This window comes from Oxyura jamaicensis, chromosome 2, assembly GCF_011077185.1.
Source record: "Oxyura jamaicensis isolate SHBP4307 breed ruddy duck chromosome 2, BPBGC_Ojam_1.0, whole genome shotgun sequence".
In the NCBI taxonomy this organism is placed as follows: Eukaryota; Metazoa; Chordata; class Aves; order Anseriformes; family Anatidae; genus Oxyura; species Oxyura jamaicensis.
This window is the reverse complement of record NC_048894.1, coordinates 43326094-43342919: the sequence shown is the minus strand read 5'-3', so window position 1 is coordinate 43342919 and position 16826 is coordinate 43326094. Positions and strand designations below refer to the sequence as shown.

Below are 16826 nucleotides of genomic sequence, written 5' to 3'. Positions count from 1 at the left end.
GCTGGCCGCACAAGGATCCCCTTAGCTTTTTAGAGTGACCTTCAATGACAGAGGCTCCATCCTCCGTTTACAGAAGACGCGACTTAACCCCTACCCACACTTCTTGTGAAGAGTGGGTCAGGACAGGACCAGGTTGAGTCACGACACCTTCAGCGGCACACGCCTTGGCGCCTTCTCAGCCTGTGCCAACCCCCCCGGCCGCCTCAGGCCCTGCGAGCGCGGCCATCTCCTGCCCGCCCGGCCGCCCCCTGCCCCTCAGCACGAAGATGGCGGCCGGCGCGCCGCCGGGGCTGCCCCCTAGGCCTCGGGGCACGGCGGGGGGCCGGGGGGGGGGAAGCAGGGGCCGCGGCCTCCCGGCTCTTTGGGCCGGGGCCAACCGCCGCCACCCAACCGCCGCGGGCACCTCGCGGGGAGGCGGCGCGGCCGTTCCCTCGGCCGGCCCGGCCCGGCCCCTTCTCCCTCGGGCGCCGCCCCTCTCCGCGCCGCCCGTGAGTCAGGGCTTTGCCGGGCGCGGGCGGCAGCCGCGGCCGCTCCGGGCTCGTAGCCTCCGCCGCGGGGCTCCATGGAGAAGGCGGCGGCGGCGGCGAGCGAGGGAGGAGGAGGCGGCGGCAGCAACAGCAGCAGCCGCAGCAGCAGCCGCCCCACGTCGGCGGGCTCCTCGCCCTCTTCCTCCTCCGCCAGCCGCGGGCTGCCCGGCCGGGCGGCGGCCGCGGGGAGGCTGGATGGAGCCGGGGGGGCCGGCGGCAGCGGCAGCGGCAGCCCCGGTTCGGCGGCGGCCAGCCCGGGGGGCGCGCAGGCGCCCGGCGGCGGAGGCAGGCGGCGGGAGCCGGTGCTGGAAGGGACGCTGAGCAAATACACCAACCTCCTGCAGGGCTGGCAGAGCAGGTAAACCGGCGGGACGGGCCCGCCGCCCCTAAGATGGTGCCCGGCGGCCGGCAACACCGCCCCGGGCCGCCCCCTCCCCGGCCGCCGCGGGCAGGTAGGCCGGGCTCACGGCACCTCCGTGCCCTCACGGCTGCTCCGTGTCCCCTCGGCCCCTCCAGGACGGGCTCCCGGCCCCTCCGTGCCCCCTTTGCCTTCTTCGGCTTCACCGCCTTGTCCCTCCAGATCGCCCGGGCGTGAGGAGGGGGCGGGGGGGGGCGGGGGGGGGCAGGCAGGGGTCCCTGCGTTTCGCCCCTGTCACGGCTCTCGCTGAAATTCTGCTACATTAAGTTTCCTTCTGGGAAGTTAGCCTGCCTAACCAACGACTGAAATACCGGGCGAGAGCCTCCCGATGCCACGCGTGTGACTGTTATTACCAGTATTTTTTCTTGCTACAGGGTGGGACGTTGAGGAAACAGTTACCTGTGTGTTTAACACGCTCTCGTCTGTCATGGTGTCCTTCCCGTTGGACAGATCCTAATTTACGTTGAAATGGTGGCAGGCTCTAGTCCTGCAGTTTGATGGGTGTGGACAGGCTGCTGTGCATCCGTGGAAGTCCCAGGGAAGGTCTGGTTTCAGATGGGGTGCCTCAGCGCAAAACCGTACACAGGGACGCAGCCAGACTGTGGAGTTAGTGCTGGGTTGGGATCTGTTGAAACTGAGGGAGAAGATTTCGTATTGGTGCTTTACTTCTTGTTAAACTTTGTCTTACTGGATGGTTGAGTATGAGAATGTGAAACTCAACTTTTTAATGTAAGGCATCCCATTAATGGTTCTGAGGAGAAACAACTGCTCTAGAGAGAATGTTTGCAGGACTAGCCCCAAACCTTTAAGAAACAAGAAACTAAAAACCTGCTGTTGCTTATGTTAAGTGATTGCCAGCATAAACAACATAGGAACGGCAGTGTCTGGGATGTCCTGACAGTAACTTTGAAGCCTTTATAAGTGACAGAATTAAATTGCACAGATGCCGAGGATGGTATGATGCTGACTCGTGTGGCACTAAATCAGTGTAGGAGTTCTGTGGCAAGACTGAAAAGTTTTAGGAGCTGATCTAATTCCGTACACCGGAGGGCCTCCACAGGTATGCATACTACGAGTGATAATGAATGTGTCAGGTGCGATATGGACAGGCACTTGTCTCCATAAAACCAGACTGCTTCAGGGTAGGGACAGAGAAAGCCCTCGACTATTCCTTGGTTACTGCTGCCCTGTGGTGGATTCTCTGCGGGTAGACTCCTCTGTGTTGATTTATGCAGTCCTCCCATTGTTTTGTTTAAAAAACAAACACATTTTGATATTAAAATGCATTACTGAAAATTAAAAGCTACTTTCATTTTTTTTCTCTTTAGTATCTCTATTTCGTTTTGTAGAAACAGTAACTCTTTATCTAATCACATGAGTTATTTTAAGGGTCAGTTTCAGGTAATCCGATGAAGTTGCAAAATAGAGGCCTTTGCTTATACATTTTTGTGTCCAGAACTGCCTGTCTGCTTTTTTTAAGCATTGTTTACTAATGATTAGGTCTCTGATAAAGCTGAGTTTAAAATAATGTGTATAATCTATGTACATCTGAGAAACTTATATCTGGAAATGTTGTGGAAAAGAGAGAAATGGCACATACACAATTCCACCATAGCACTTGGATTTTACTCTTAGCGGTCTTTTCGTACTGCTTATGTATAATGCTTTGTCAATTGCCAATTTTATTTTGTGTTACTCTGGCCATTTGAGCAAGTGGTTTATGATGATACAGAGCTCTTACGCTAAGTTACTTTTCTGGTTTGTTTGGTCCTTCCATCTACTTGTGTATCTGTTGCTTGGGACAGGGAGTCTGATACAAATTCTAAATAAAACAGTTACAGCTCGGAGGTTACAAAAGTTGGTTTTATTACAAGGTCCCATAAACAAGTAGCCCTGCAAGGGTTAGTGGGTGATTTTCTGTTTGCCCTTCTGAGTATTTGTCATGGACTGCGCTTTCTGTGGATCAGGGCTCAGCCTATAAGATTTGGTAACTGATTTCATGGCTGGCACGTGCAAAGCGATCGAGAGCGCGTGTGTTGCTGAGTGATTGTACAAATCAGTTCTGAGTTTACTTCATCTGGAAAAACACAAGATTGTTTAACCTCATGATCAATACAGCCAGATGGCGTGAATAGAAATAAAATGGAAAAATAAAGTGGAAACTGTTCATGGATTTGGAATGTTCTTTGAAGGGCCTTATCCATTAGCCTAAATAATTTAAATGTATTTAATGTTAGTTTCTGCCATGAGGCATTGAAGTAGAAAGGCTTTCCAAATTTATCCGGCACTTACTGTGCAGAGTAAACTTTAAAATTCTAAAGAAATTCTTATCTTCTCATTTGAATTGTAATAAATTGGTGTTGCTTTTTTATCAATTGCCTTTTAACGGGAGTATGCAAGATATTCTTATTTTGGATGAGGCAACCAAGTATGAATATTGAAGTATTACACTGCTTTGATAAGCAGTAACTGAAATAATTGAAGGCCTCAGATTCAGTCAGTCTTGAGAGTTTAATTACTTTTTATTTTAAGAATTTCTGAGGGTTTGATGTCTACTACTAAAAACATCTATTTGTTCTGTTGTAGCAGGTTCAGGAACAGCTTGATTTGGAAATGAGTGAGGTGATTTTTCACCCTAAAGCAAGCAGAAGGAAAAGATGTTTGTTTGTTTGTTTTGAGGCAGTTTGTTGCAAAGATATCAAGGGCATTTAAAGTGTCTCCACTAAAGTCTGTTTCTCTGGATTTTCACAGGTGTGAATGTAGGGAGCAAAACTTAACCTAAAACAGACTTTGATGTGAGAACATTTGTGTCTGTTCTGAGACACTGGGGCATTTCGCTGTCAGGCCAGGTCAATTCGCTGCGGAACTGGTGTTGGCAACAGGGTTTTGGGTTCTGTGACCATGGGACCCTGTTGGAGGATCAGTGTCTGCTTGGTAGAGATAGGATGCACCTCCCTGAGGAGGGCAAAGGCGTTTTTGGATGGCTGACCTCCTAAGGAGGGTTTTAAACTAGGAAGGAGGTGTGGAAGAGAGGGTAACCAGCAGCCCTGTGGAGGAATGACACACAGGACTGCTGAACAAAGGGCATGGGGTGATGTGATAGGGAGGGATCACAAAATAGGGATTAAGCAGTCACCTCCAGCACTTGCAGGTTGGTTACCAAGGAAATGTCTACAAGGCAGCGTTATGGAGAAATCCCCCGAACGCTCTGTAGGAATGCGACATACTGGGTTGCCTCTCTTAAGTGCTTGTATGTTAACACACACTATAAATGGGCAATAAACAAGATGAGTTAGAGACGGGTACGTAGCAATGCAATGATCTTCTTGGGATTGCTGTGATATGGTGGGATGGCTCCCATGACGACTGTTGAAATGGAAGGAGACAGGCTCTTTAGGGAGGGCAGTCGGGGGAGATGAGGAGCTGGTCGAGAGTTTATGGGTTAGGATCCAAGGGAAGACAGGGCTACATGACTTAGTGGGGGTCTACTACAGCCCGCTTGACTAGGAAGACCAAGCAGAAATAGGCAGATAGGAGTAGCCACAAAGTTTGCAAACCCTGGTCCTCATGGGGGGACTGCAACTGTCCCAGTATCTGTTGGAGGGACAACGCAGCAGGATTCCTAGAATGCATTGATGGTAACTTCCTTCTCCAAGTGATAGAGGAGCCAACAAGGAGAGGTGCAATGCTAGACCTTGTTCTCATCAACGAGGAGGGGCTTACTGGGAATGTGAAGGTCAAAGTCAGCCTTGGCAGCAGTCACCATGAAATGGTGGGGTTCAAGATCCTTAGAGCAGCAAGGACGGCATGCAGCAAGCTTGCAACCCTGGACTTCAGGAAAGCAGCCTTTGGTCCTTTCATGGATCTGCTTGGTAGAATACTATGGGACAAAGCCCTGGAGGGAAGAGGGGCCCAAGAAAGCTGGTTTAATTTTCAAGCATCACCTCCTCCAAGCTGGAGAGCAATGCATCCCAGCAAAGAGGAAATCAGGCAAAAACACCAGGAGGCCTGCATGGAAGAACACTCCTGGTCTACCTCAAACAGAAAAGGGAAGCCTGTGGAGGGTGGAAGCAAGGACAGGTAGCCTGGGAGGTATACTGAGGTATTTTGTGAGCATCCAGGGAATAGGAAAGCCAAAGCCTGGATAAAATTGAATCTGGACACGGATGTCAAGGGCAAGAAGGGCTTCTGCAAGTATGTCAGGGACAAAAAGGGGAAATACAGGCCCTCGACTGAATGAAATGGGAGACCTGGTTACCTGGAACGGTGGAAAGGCCTGACGTACAGAATGCCTTCTTCATGAGCTGACAAGTAGCTCATGAAGTTCAACAAGGAAAAGTGCAGAGTCCTGCACCTGGAAAGGAACAACCCCAGGCACCTGTACATACTGGGGGCACCCAGCTGGAAAGCAGCTCTGCAGAGAAGAACCAGGGAGTCGTGGTGGACACCAAGTTTGCCATGAGCCAGCTGTGTGCCCTGGGTGCTGAGAAGGCTGGTGGTACTCTTGGCTGCATTGGGCAAAGCATCACCAGCAGGTCAAGGGAGGTGGTCCTTCTGCTGTAGTTAGCATTGGTGAGGCTGCACCTGGAGGAGTGTGTTCAGTTCTGGGCCCCCAGTGCAAGAGAGACATGGATGTAATGGAGAGAGTCCAACAGAGGGCTACCAAGATGATCAAAGGACCAGAGCATCTCTCCTATGAGGACCGGCTGAGAGAGCTGGGACTTTGTGCTGGTGAAGAGGAGGCTCAGGGAGGATCTCACCGTTGTCTATAAATACCTGAAGGGAAGGTGCCAAGAGGAGCCAGGCTTTTATCAGTGGTGCCCAGTGCCAGGACAAGAGAAAAGGGCCATGAACGGAACACAAGAGTTTCCCTCTGAACACCAGGCAGTAATTTTATACTGTGTGGGTGACAGGGTATCATGGGATCTCCCTCCTTGGAGATCTTCAAAAGCCCCGCCTGGACGTGGCCCTGGGCAACCTGCTCTGGGTGTCCCTGCTTGACCCGAGGGCTGGACCAGATGGGTCCAGAGGTCCTTCCTACCTCAGCTGTTCTGTGATTTGTTCTTTTTTTTCTATGAAATTATAAACAAATATATTCTCAGAATTGAAGTACTCTTACAAAACATTTCTATTGAGATTTACGTGTTCTACGTATATGGGTGCGTAGTAGTCAGTATTATAAATGGGAGTGGTGTAGTTTTAATGGGCAAGTATGTCTCTGTAGGATTGTGTCTTGTTATTTGGAACCTGTTTTGCATGAGTTAATTTGATACTAGTGAAATACTGGTTGCCTGTGGCATTACTATCCAGTAATTTAGTAGATCAGTAAAATGTTGTGTGAAATTCACACATGGTCTGCTTCCTGCTCCCTGCTTTCTCCTTGAAAGTGTTTTCAGTACTCGTTTGTAGGGTTTTGTCCTGCAAGCATGTATAAGCGCCTGGATCATGCGCCTTTGGGCAGGGGCTTAAATTTGGATTTGTAACAACAACAAATGGAGCCCCAGCTGATGGATATTGCTTTTGCTTTTCTGAGTTGAACTGCTCTGTGTAGATTATTCTGTAGGCCAAGTGTTTAAAGCATTACTTTCGCCTATCCCCATTTCCCCTCTCAGCTGAGAAATACGTTGTATTACTGATCTGTATGAAACACGCCTGATATGCTTCATGTCCGTGGCTACCACCAGACTTCTGGGGATCAGCTATATTCCTTGTGACTCAACAAAAGTTGTTTTTTGATCAATTTGAGGCTTTGTTTTACTCATGCTCTCTTTAGTGGACTTAACAATGTTGTAGTATGGTCTCTTTGCTTGTTTGGTGACAGAGAATGGTTTCAATCTGACTGCCACCACAGAATGACCCTTCCTTATTTCTGTTGTCCTAAATAGGAGGGTACTGCCAGAAGAACCAGTGGACTCTGCTACCCGTGTTATTTTAGGGGCTGACTTCTTGGCTCCCAGAGGTTGCACTTTGCTCTTTGCAGCTCTTATGGGACAGATGTCATCTAAATATGTCAACAAAAGATGTCAATGCTGTTTTATACTATACCACCTACAAAAATCTGCCTTCCTTTTGTCTTTTTAATTTTTTATTATTTTTATATATATTATAGAGAAAGAGATTGAAATGTCGTCATTAATTCCTCCCCCCAAGACGATACAAACTCAATAAAATCTTCCTCTCTTCCTTTCTGAATTAGCTAGCCCATCTTTTGCAGAGTTTTGGGATTGACACATCTCTTTGTGGTGTTTTGGGACAGTTGACACCTTTTGCAGTTACTAATTCCCAGGAGAGAAGTGCAGAGCTGGCCAGAAAAACAAATGGAAATAGGGAGGAAGGGTTTGACTCTTACAATCTTTTTGTGTCTGCTTTGATAAGGTACCAACTACATAGCCAGTGCTGCAGCCCAGCCTTTATATTTGTTTCTTCTGTGTCATGAGGGAGGTGTATTTAGCCAAACATGTTGAAAGTCAAAGATTAAAGAGTCTAGGACAGTGAAAGCTGGCCCAGATTCTTTCACTGGTACCATTCAAGTTCTTCCAGGAGTGGATTCTGGCCTTTTTCCACTGTAAAAAGTGAGAAGGTGGTTATTGGAGAAATATTACCCATGTAGCTCCTGGGATGGAAGTCTGTCTTAAAGAAATAAACCGTTCTTTATATAAACTAAAGGATGTTAGCACTGTAACAATAGATAGTATCTGGAAAGGAGAATGTAATTTTGTGCTTATTTAACATTTGTGAGGTTTGTTGTATTGGAAATTTTTCTGTGTTCTCATGAGAATCGGATTAACACCAGCCTCTCTGCTGCGTATCTTTTTGAGTTAGTGTGTTTCTGGCATATCTACACGTGGCTTTGTGTAGTGTTGTAATACCTTTCAGGACTGACCTACAGAGTTTGGGAATGGGGAAACAGGATAAGGAGCAGGAGGTACAACTTCTTTCTTCTGTTTGTAGGAAATCTGTTCCTTACATTTTGAAACCTTGTTATAGTTAAGTATTGAGGAAACACTCAGCATTTTCAAGGCATTTTGATAGTGCTGTGCTAAAATTCTATTCTAGATATTACTTGCAAAGTAGATTTTACTATAAAATGCCTTTTCCCTTCACATGTAGGTTCTGTTTGTAGTAGGAGGCAATGTGGAAAGGAAGAATAACTAAAAACAATGTATTTCATTTCTGTTGAACAAACGAGCAAGTTATTTTATATGCTGAACACTCAGGAGCTGCATATCTTCTGTTATTGAAAATTAGATGCATGTTGCTAATTTCAACTTGGAAATTTGTGGAAATTTTAAAACTTGGAATTTTAAACGTCCAAAATCAGTTATTAGGAAGTTCTGTTTTAGATGAAGATGCTAATTACATTGAAATGTAAGCATTCCTTTTTTCTTCCTCTTCACTTTTTCTGTTGAAACTTTTTGCTGTTAAGTATTTGTCATTGAAGGTCACTATTTAAAAAAAAAAAAAAAAAAGGTACTCTCCTCAACTGTATATCCCTTATTCATTTGTTGGAAAATGAAAATTTCAGTTAAGATGCAATTTGTCTTTGTTTAGTTAGTGGTTAATTAAACCTAACTATTAAACCTAACTGGTTTAATCACTAACTGCTTAGTTTATTTTGAATAGCTTTTGCTGTTGCCTGTAAACCAGGTATGTTAGGAGAGTGGAGAAAGCTGGTCGAACAGAGGAGGTGAAGTTACAGAAAAGCTTTTAACAAGGTAGAAGGCAGGCCAAAAAATCCATCATTCTGTCTCTCTGCCCTTCAGTGTTGCTTACAAGAAACATTTTGAAGAAGATAATTTTAACCTCAGGCTGAAATTTAAAAGGATGGTCTTGTGATGTGGGTTCTGTTTGGAGACTGCTGTGGACATTTCTCTTGTCCCCAGTCAGGTAACCCAAATTCTTTGCTCCTCAGCTGCTTGTAACATATGGGGTCAGTGCTCCTTATGCCTACGTGGAGGATAAATTCATATAATGCATGATAATTTGCTGCATAAGATGCTCGATGACAGTGTAGGACAAATCTTTTTAAAATAAACGAGGCTCAGGCATTTTCACTCAGCCCGTGGGATTTGCAAGTGCTCTTCAGAGCTGAGCAGCAGTCATGGTACCAGAGGGGATGAAGTGACAGGCAAAATAGAGCGTGGTCTTCCTTTCACCCAGATGTCACACTTAGCTTTCAGACAGTGAAAAGAAGTGGCAGTTGGCACTAACACTGAAGCACTTACCCTTATCTGGGTTTTGTTATTACCAGCTCATCTCACTACCATATTTTTCAATGGAGATTTCTGTGCTTAGCAACACAATGATAAATGTGGTTAGAGGGAGCACACATGCACTTGCTGGCTCTTCTTAAAAATGCACCAGTTTGAGAACACAGATTGTATTCAAGTAGGAGTGGCAGTGAGTTGTTAAACTGAGTAATGTGCCTGGGGTCTGTTTGCAAGTACATAAGAGAAGAATTCAAGAGACTTTTCCCATAGTTTTATATTTTGAAGCAATTGTTTAATAAGAAAAATACATTTGGGCTTTTACTTCTCTTTGGTTAATAACAGTAAAATTATTACCTTGCTCTCTATGATATATTAAAAGGCTGACCCTTTCAAGTGAAAAGGATGCTGAAAATCACCGTGACTCTTGTCTCTTAATGTAAAAGGATATTTTAAAAATCAATTTATAATGAATGATAGAAAGTATTGAATCTTGTTCAACTAAAGAAGTTGAATTTCTTTTTTCGGCCTAATAAACTTCAAAAACTGTCTTTACAAAAGTCCTGTCGTCGTGCTTTAGCTCTTGCAGGCTTTTGGGGTATACTACTGAGATATTTGAGCATGGCTTAGAACCCAATCCAAGGAGGCAAAGCTTGCTTAGTATTGAACTGTTGCATGAAAAAATGTTGCAGTAGACATTATCTAAATGCTACTATACGTTTTGTTCCAAAATGGCATTTAATTAGTGGGTAAATTATAGTTGAGAAATATAGGTCCTTAACTACCCAGCTACACAGCACAAGCCATGAAATTTGTCTTGGTTCCTATTCCACCTAGACTTGCGTTTTGCATTGGTTATTTCTCTGAGAATTTATCTTCAAGTGGTAGACAATTCTTCTCCATTGGAACCATCTTTAACTACTCACTGCTTAAAAAATTGCCTGTTTTTCTTAATATATGTCAGCCTTGATTCTTCACTGAATCCTTATTGCACAATACTGTGTATGAGACTGAAGATACCTCTTATCAAATTTAATTTCCTTGTGCAGTCTTTGTGGACTGGCTAGGTTATCTTTTGTCTGTCTCGGTGTCTAAACCAATGGAGTTTTCTTGCTGCAAGTCAGGCTTCCCTGTAATTTTAATCATTTATGATCATTATGATTATTATCGGATATGTCAGTGTTTTTCTTCAAGGATGGACACAACTTTGTACAGTTAGCTGTGGTTTACCTTTTTCTCCTGATGTCCAGTAACACTCTTTTTGGTAGTACTGTGCCAGAAGCATCAAAATGAAAACTTAGCACTTAATGATCCTTTCTTGCATACGAAGGTGATGAGGGAATCGCTGTGGGAGCTGTCTCCCTGCAGTATGCTCTCTCCAGGATTAGCACTATTTTTTCATATTCCTTGTGATAAGTCTGTGTTTACAAAGACTTGTTTACAGATGGCAATCATTTAAAAAAAAATAGTTGGTGAAACTGATTATTAGTTGGAAGAATTGCTTGAAAAAAATACCCAGTAAATTATCCTTACCCTGTTTTTTTGAGTAGGTGCAGATAAATCTGCTATCTCGTAATCATGGCTTCTTTATCACTAGATGGAAGATTTTATTTTGACAGTATTGGAATGCACGTTATTTGCTGAGGATAGCTTTTTTTCACGTCAACAGAAATCTTTATGGATTTTTTTCTTCATCTAGGTCATAGCTAAATGCTTTAAAGCCAAGAACTGATTGCCAAGGAACCCCATTAGAAAGAAATTTCACTCAAACATCCCCATTCAGTTATATTTTGAGGCTGGCTACATCCTTTAACTGTTTTACAAGGCATTTAATGTCTTGTGTGCCTTTTTGTATTGTACTGAAGTTCAGCACTGCCTGCATTGCTTCAACACCGCTAATATTACGGAGCAAACTTGTGAGATGAAAACCATAGCAGACTTTCTGAAGGAAATTTGGTTTTGGTAAAGGCATAGTGGTTGGTGTTAATGACCTTGCTTCAGACGTTTTTGTCGGTTAAAAAAGGGACTGTACCTGCTGTTGTGTTACCTTATTGAACATCTTAAAGGCCTGAAATTAACTAGGCTGTCTGTCTCATTTATCATTTTAAAAATGTTTTGACAGTGTTGTTCCCTTTGGTTTGGGAACTTTCCCGCTGTTTTTCTTGGACAGGAGCTGGATGCACCAAGTATCTGTATTGATGAGCCTTAGTATTTGTGAATCATTCATGATATGCTTTGGGAAATCTAACAGTGTTGCTGGTAATATCTTTCTTATAAAATTGCAGCTCACAATTTGGAGTACAATTTTTCAGAATAAAAACTGGAACTCCCCTGATACGTGTTACTAACTGCTGTATGCTGGGTCCTCGATTTCAGGGCCCTCCTACAGGCTAACTTCAGTTGCTACCGCGCACCTCTTAGTCCAGCGCACACACTTGGAGCGTTTCACAGCATTTTAAGGTGCCTTAAGGTATTTGACTGAACAGACCTCACAGGCTATCAGGTGGATAGTTGTAGGTTGAATCCCTAAGTTAATACTTTTTTTTTTTTTTTTTTGAATGGTTTTGAATAAGTTAATACTACCAGTTCATATAGCAAGTATGTAGTTTTCCCTGACCTGGGACGTGGCTTTGCTTCAGCTGCATGGCTTTTCAGAGATTACCTGTTGTGGTATTAAGAGCTGAGCCTTACAGTGTGTCTTTCATCAGGTTCCCAAGGATTTTTTTGAAAAGCAAGTCAATGCTGTTAATTTGACTTGCTTGAGAAAGGAGTTGTAGCACAGTTAAGAATTGTAATGACATGAATTGTCTGGAATATTTTTAAATAGTATAGTTATAAGTGAAAGGAATTATGTATATAGAAGTTGGGGCTCTGTGTTGATAAAGCTTCAGTGTTTATTTTATCTATACAATTATGAACCACGCTGCCACTTACAAACTCTATCAGTTGCTACATCGTTGAGATAGGAGGCTGCTTTTATGTAAAGGGACACGTCCACTGGGAAAATACCCAGTGGCACCAGGTGGCAGAGTCCTGTGTTTGGCCTTGGCAAGAGAGGGATGCGTGTGTGTTTCTAGCTCGACAGCATGGAGAAAACCTTCCTCCTCAAAAGAAACTAGGTTAAGCTAGTGAAGACAAGACCAGGATACTCTTCCACTTGTAATGCTGAAGTCTGTAACAAAATGGCAGGGGAGAGGGAAAACGGCCAATGGTCTATTGCTATTATTTGAAGCCATCAGGGAATTGGAGAGGAGGTGTGTCAGGTTTTATTCTTTTTTTTTTTTTTTTTATACTGCTTTTATTCTGGTCGTAGGAGGAAGAAAATGAACTGGATCATGAATAAGTTACCTAAATGTAGGCAAGGTAGAGAAGCAAAAAATGTATTATTCATTCCTGCAAGCATTTGGGCATTTTGCACTGGCACAAAAACCTCTCCTGAAAGTGTTGTTTTTTGGTGACTTATCACAGTAAGCTTTTTATAGAAGCTCCTGCTCTTGAAAAAGAGGAAAAAGATCTCTCAGCTGGAAGGTTTCCCTTCCACACCATAAGGTGTATTTTTTTTTTTTTTTTTCCTTCCATTCGGTATGTTTTGTCTTACCTGGTTAGTAGGCTTTGATTTTTGACTGTTGGATTACGTGTCAAACTTCTTATAATTTTATTATGCAAGTGCAAGGAAAGGGTAGTTTGGCAACAGAATAGGGGAAGAAAGATGAGATGTGGAATGGTGGGAGATATTTAGAAAAGGAGTAAAAACTTATGGAGGAAGATTGATAGAGGGTAGGAGACCATGGAAGGGGAAGAAACAGTGGAAAAAGGAAGAAGTAGTTATAGAACTGAAAGCGATACAAAGATAGACCTTTACCACCTTTTTCAAAAATTAAAAAGAAGGTCTAGAAACCACATAATGTGAATTCAAAATGAAGTCTAAGAAACCTGAGATAATTTGCTCTAATTTCTTAATTTTAATATTGCCTTTAAGAATGGCACATGAGAAAGAAATTATTTTTTTCTAAGTTGCAAAATGTGTAGGACAGTGGGGATTTTTCTCTTTTTGCTTCCTTACCTCCACCACCTTCTGTAGGAGAGCTCATTTCAGGCTAGTGGTATGCGAATAGCAGCCAGAGGAAGCTACTGACAGTGCCCACCTGGATATGTATTAATGTGCCAGACTTACCTTTGCCCTTTTAAACACAATGTTGGGTATGTGGGAGTTGAAGCATATGTGATGATGCTAACTGCTTTCCCGTTAAAGGTTGAAAGTATTGTTTCTTCATTTTTGATTTAAAAATGAGAATCTGGATTGTTGTGCATATAATAGAAGGATGTTTTTAGAAATAGATGTAAAGCAGCAGCATAACACACACAAGTCTTTAGAAGTAATTGTTACTTGCAAATCAAAACACACTATCTCCAGGGGGTCCATGGCTAATATGCTGAATATCTCACAACATATTGATGAAACCACCCTCTGGCGGACTGCGTGGATTCTATGCATATGTTTCTATGAAACAGTGTTGACAAGATACTAGGTTGTGAAGGTGGCTGCGTATCAACTGTCAGGATAAAGACCCAAACAGAAACTTTAACTTCTCGTTTTAGTCCTTGAACTGATGGTCCTGAGACAAAGGCAGGGCCGGTACAAGGTGTCGGCATGGAAAGCTGAAAAGTTCCAGCTCTCCAGTTTGGGAGAAACGTCTGGTTTCTGCAAAGCTTTGTTTGAACTAGTTGGGATGGAGAAGAGATGGAAACGAGCCAGCATGCTGATAACTTGAAAGCAAGTTCTTTACTTTATATGCCTTACTTTATTCCATATGATGTGTAAAGAAAATGCTGCATGATCTTGGATATGTTAATTATTTCAAACTGGGGATTTGTAGACTACAGATTGGGCAGAAAAAAAAAAAAGCTCAAAAGCTAAGAAGAACAAGTGGAAGGGAAGAGGAAAGACTGAGAAACTTAAAAATTCCAAAAGCAAGACCGTCTTAAATTGCCTTTTACATTTTTTGGGGGGTTTTATGTAGATATATATATATATATAAATATATATATGCAGCTTACAGAAATGGATTTAGTGTATCCTAGTTGAGTTTTCAGCCTCTGGTGTCTGAGCATGAAATAAATATTACTTGTTCAACGGGTTCTGTCAGTGAAATAATATTTTAAATAAACCCTGCTGTTGGGAGAAATGCCAGCATTCATGAGGTTCAATTCGGGGAACCTAGATGATAAATTGTTGTCTTGAAAGTGAAAAATAACACCTGCTATAAACAGTACAGTAATCACGCAGAACAAATTTGGTGGAATAAAATACCTGCTTTTAAGTTTGACAAAAATTACTGACCAAACAGATGTGTTCAGGAAGTGTTTGCTCAAAGGTATCTGATAGTCCATGTAATCATTTGGAACACATTGTAATAAATTGTGCCTAGAACAGCGCTGGAGAATATACGCTTAGTGAATTGTCTAAGTGCAGTATGGAACAAGAGAGGGATGAAGAACTGGTAGGAGGACTGCTGTCTCCTGGCATCATGTGCGTGCCTTTCTGCACCTGGAAATTACCTTTGAAATTTTTGTGTTTATTGCTTCTGTAGGTGGTGATTAGCTCTTATTATGTGTTCTGGGGTTTGTTTTTAACTGTCTTTCAAACTGTTTCTCCAGTGTAAATTACATGAATAATGTGGATAGGTCCACGAGCCAAAAATAGCTGGATGAACATGAGAGTTATCAGAAGAAATGAGGGAGCCACATTCTTGTATACGCCACTTTTATATTGGCATTGTAACTCTGATCTAGATGGAGACAAGCATGTTTCAGATAAAAATGTGTTTTAAAACTGTTTTAATTGCCTGTTTTGTTGGCAATATGAACATTATTAATAATTTTAACACACAGTAATAGATTAAATTAGTGAGCTTGTATCTTGTCAGTATTGCAATATGTTACTCAGTAAAAATAAGCCAAGTTGTAGCACAACTTATTTTTTTAAAAAAACTTTTTCTACCCTATTTTATAGCGATTGCACTTCTTAAAAATTATAATAAAAAATCAAATATTGTATACTTTATCTGAGACTACCCTAGGTTGCTTATAGAATTGTACAAGCCTCAAATATGGCACTTAATCTACTGAGGTTTGAGGAAGAGGTGCTTGATCCCCAATTAACACATTTTTCCTCATTAAAACATTGCCAGATATAATATATAGGTTCTATTTTTTCTTCTATTTTTCTTTTCTGTAACACTGAGAACCACAAACGGCTCTCATTGATTATAAGATGCTGTGGTCTTCAAATTGAAACATTAGTCTTTCAGCTTACAGGACGTTTATTACATCTTGAGGTCTCTTACTCCTTGATGTTGTTAGCTCCGTACTAGGGAATAACGCTGAAAGTTGCTGTCTCCTGGCAATGATTCTTGCTGAGGACAAGGCATTGCAAAACAAGGATGAACTATGAAAGTCTGGCAGAGAAGTCAGTGAACTGTGATACAACCTCCATAAAAGTTTGCTGACTCAAGGCAGCTAATTGAAAATGTATGCTGTGATAACCATTGCTGGGATGTGGTTAGGCTTTGAACCTTGTGGGGCTGCATTATTGTAACACGGTACAGTCAGTGTCTTTCTCTTGATAGTTTTTTTTTTTTTTTTTTAAAAAAAAGATGGCTTCAACAAAATATTGAAAACATGTCAACTTGAAATCTAGTCCATCTAAAAATAAACTAGGAATAGGTTTGGAAATACTTGAAATTTCTTCTGCTGTTTAAAAATCAAAATAAAACATTGCTCAGATGAATTGCTTACACTTGGCACTCCTTAAAACAAAGTGTGCTGAGAAGAAAATCACAAGAAAAGCACAAGCAAAGACTGGAATAGTAGAAGCTTTTAATTCCTCAGTTCTTTTCTTGGTTAAATAACTGCTCTCAGGGCTGCTAGTTCCAAACCCCTCCGGCCTCCCCAGTCTTACGTTTTGATAGTAAAAATGTAATGATGCAGGGAAAATAGCACATTACTGCTATTCTTACCTTTCTTTTTTAGTTAAGGTACTGAGACTTGGAGCCATAAGGAGCTAAGGGACCAGCCACTCTCTGGAAGCAAAGCTCTAAGATGTGAACCCATCGTAGCAGGCAGCTGTTGGTAGCTGGTGGCTTTGGCAGCCTCCTTCAGCTGCCCCGTCCTTCCCCTGGGCTAAGGGCTCAAATCACAAGCTTCATTCTGTGGCTTTCTGGTAATCAGCTGCTTTTCCAGCCTTTGTGGCCTCACATGTGCTGTGGCATTGGCAGGTGCTGCCTGCCTTCTGGGGTGCTCCAGGACGTTTAGTGGTGGCAGTCTCTGGCTCCTGGAGGCAACTGCTACCCACAGCCTGGCTCTGGTGTGCTCGCTGCTAGGTGGCCTGGGCTCACCTGTGCCTGGAAGCTCAGACAGGTGTTAGTTGTTGAGCTAAACTGGAGTAATTCACAGCACCAGGGCCCAGTGGTGAAGGAATAGGGTGCAGGTTTGTCATAGCTTACTTAATTCAGTGTGATGGTTTGAATCTTATCAGCCAAAGATATCCTGAAATGCAGACTGGGTCTTTGCAATGCTTTGGGCTAGCAGCTGGCAGATTGTTCAAACCTAGAGCCGAGTGTTCCCCTTAGCACGCCGTGCTCCTGTCAGTGTAGGAGGTCTGCTGGCACTGTC

The 16826-nt window shown here is 43.0% G+C and overlaps 1 protein-coding gene across 1 annotated transcript in view; it reads left to right on the top strand.

Annotated features, from left to right (window-relative positions):
* Window positions 1-465: 465 nt before the first annotated feature.
* OSBPL10 (oxysterol binding protein like 10) overlaps window positions 466-16826 on the top strand; it is a 112839-nt gene continuing 96478 nt past the window's right edge. Inside the window, exon 1 of the mRNA XM_035318297.1 lies at window positions 466-885. Coding sequence (XP_035174188.1) covers window positions 563-885 — 323 coding nt within the window. The 5' untranslated portion in view covers window positions 466-562. The remainder of the gene's footprint in view (window positions 886-16826) is intronic.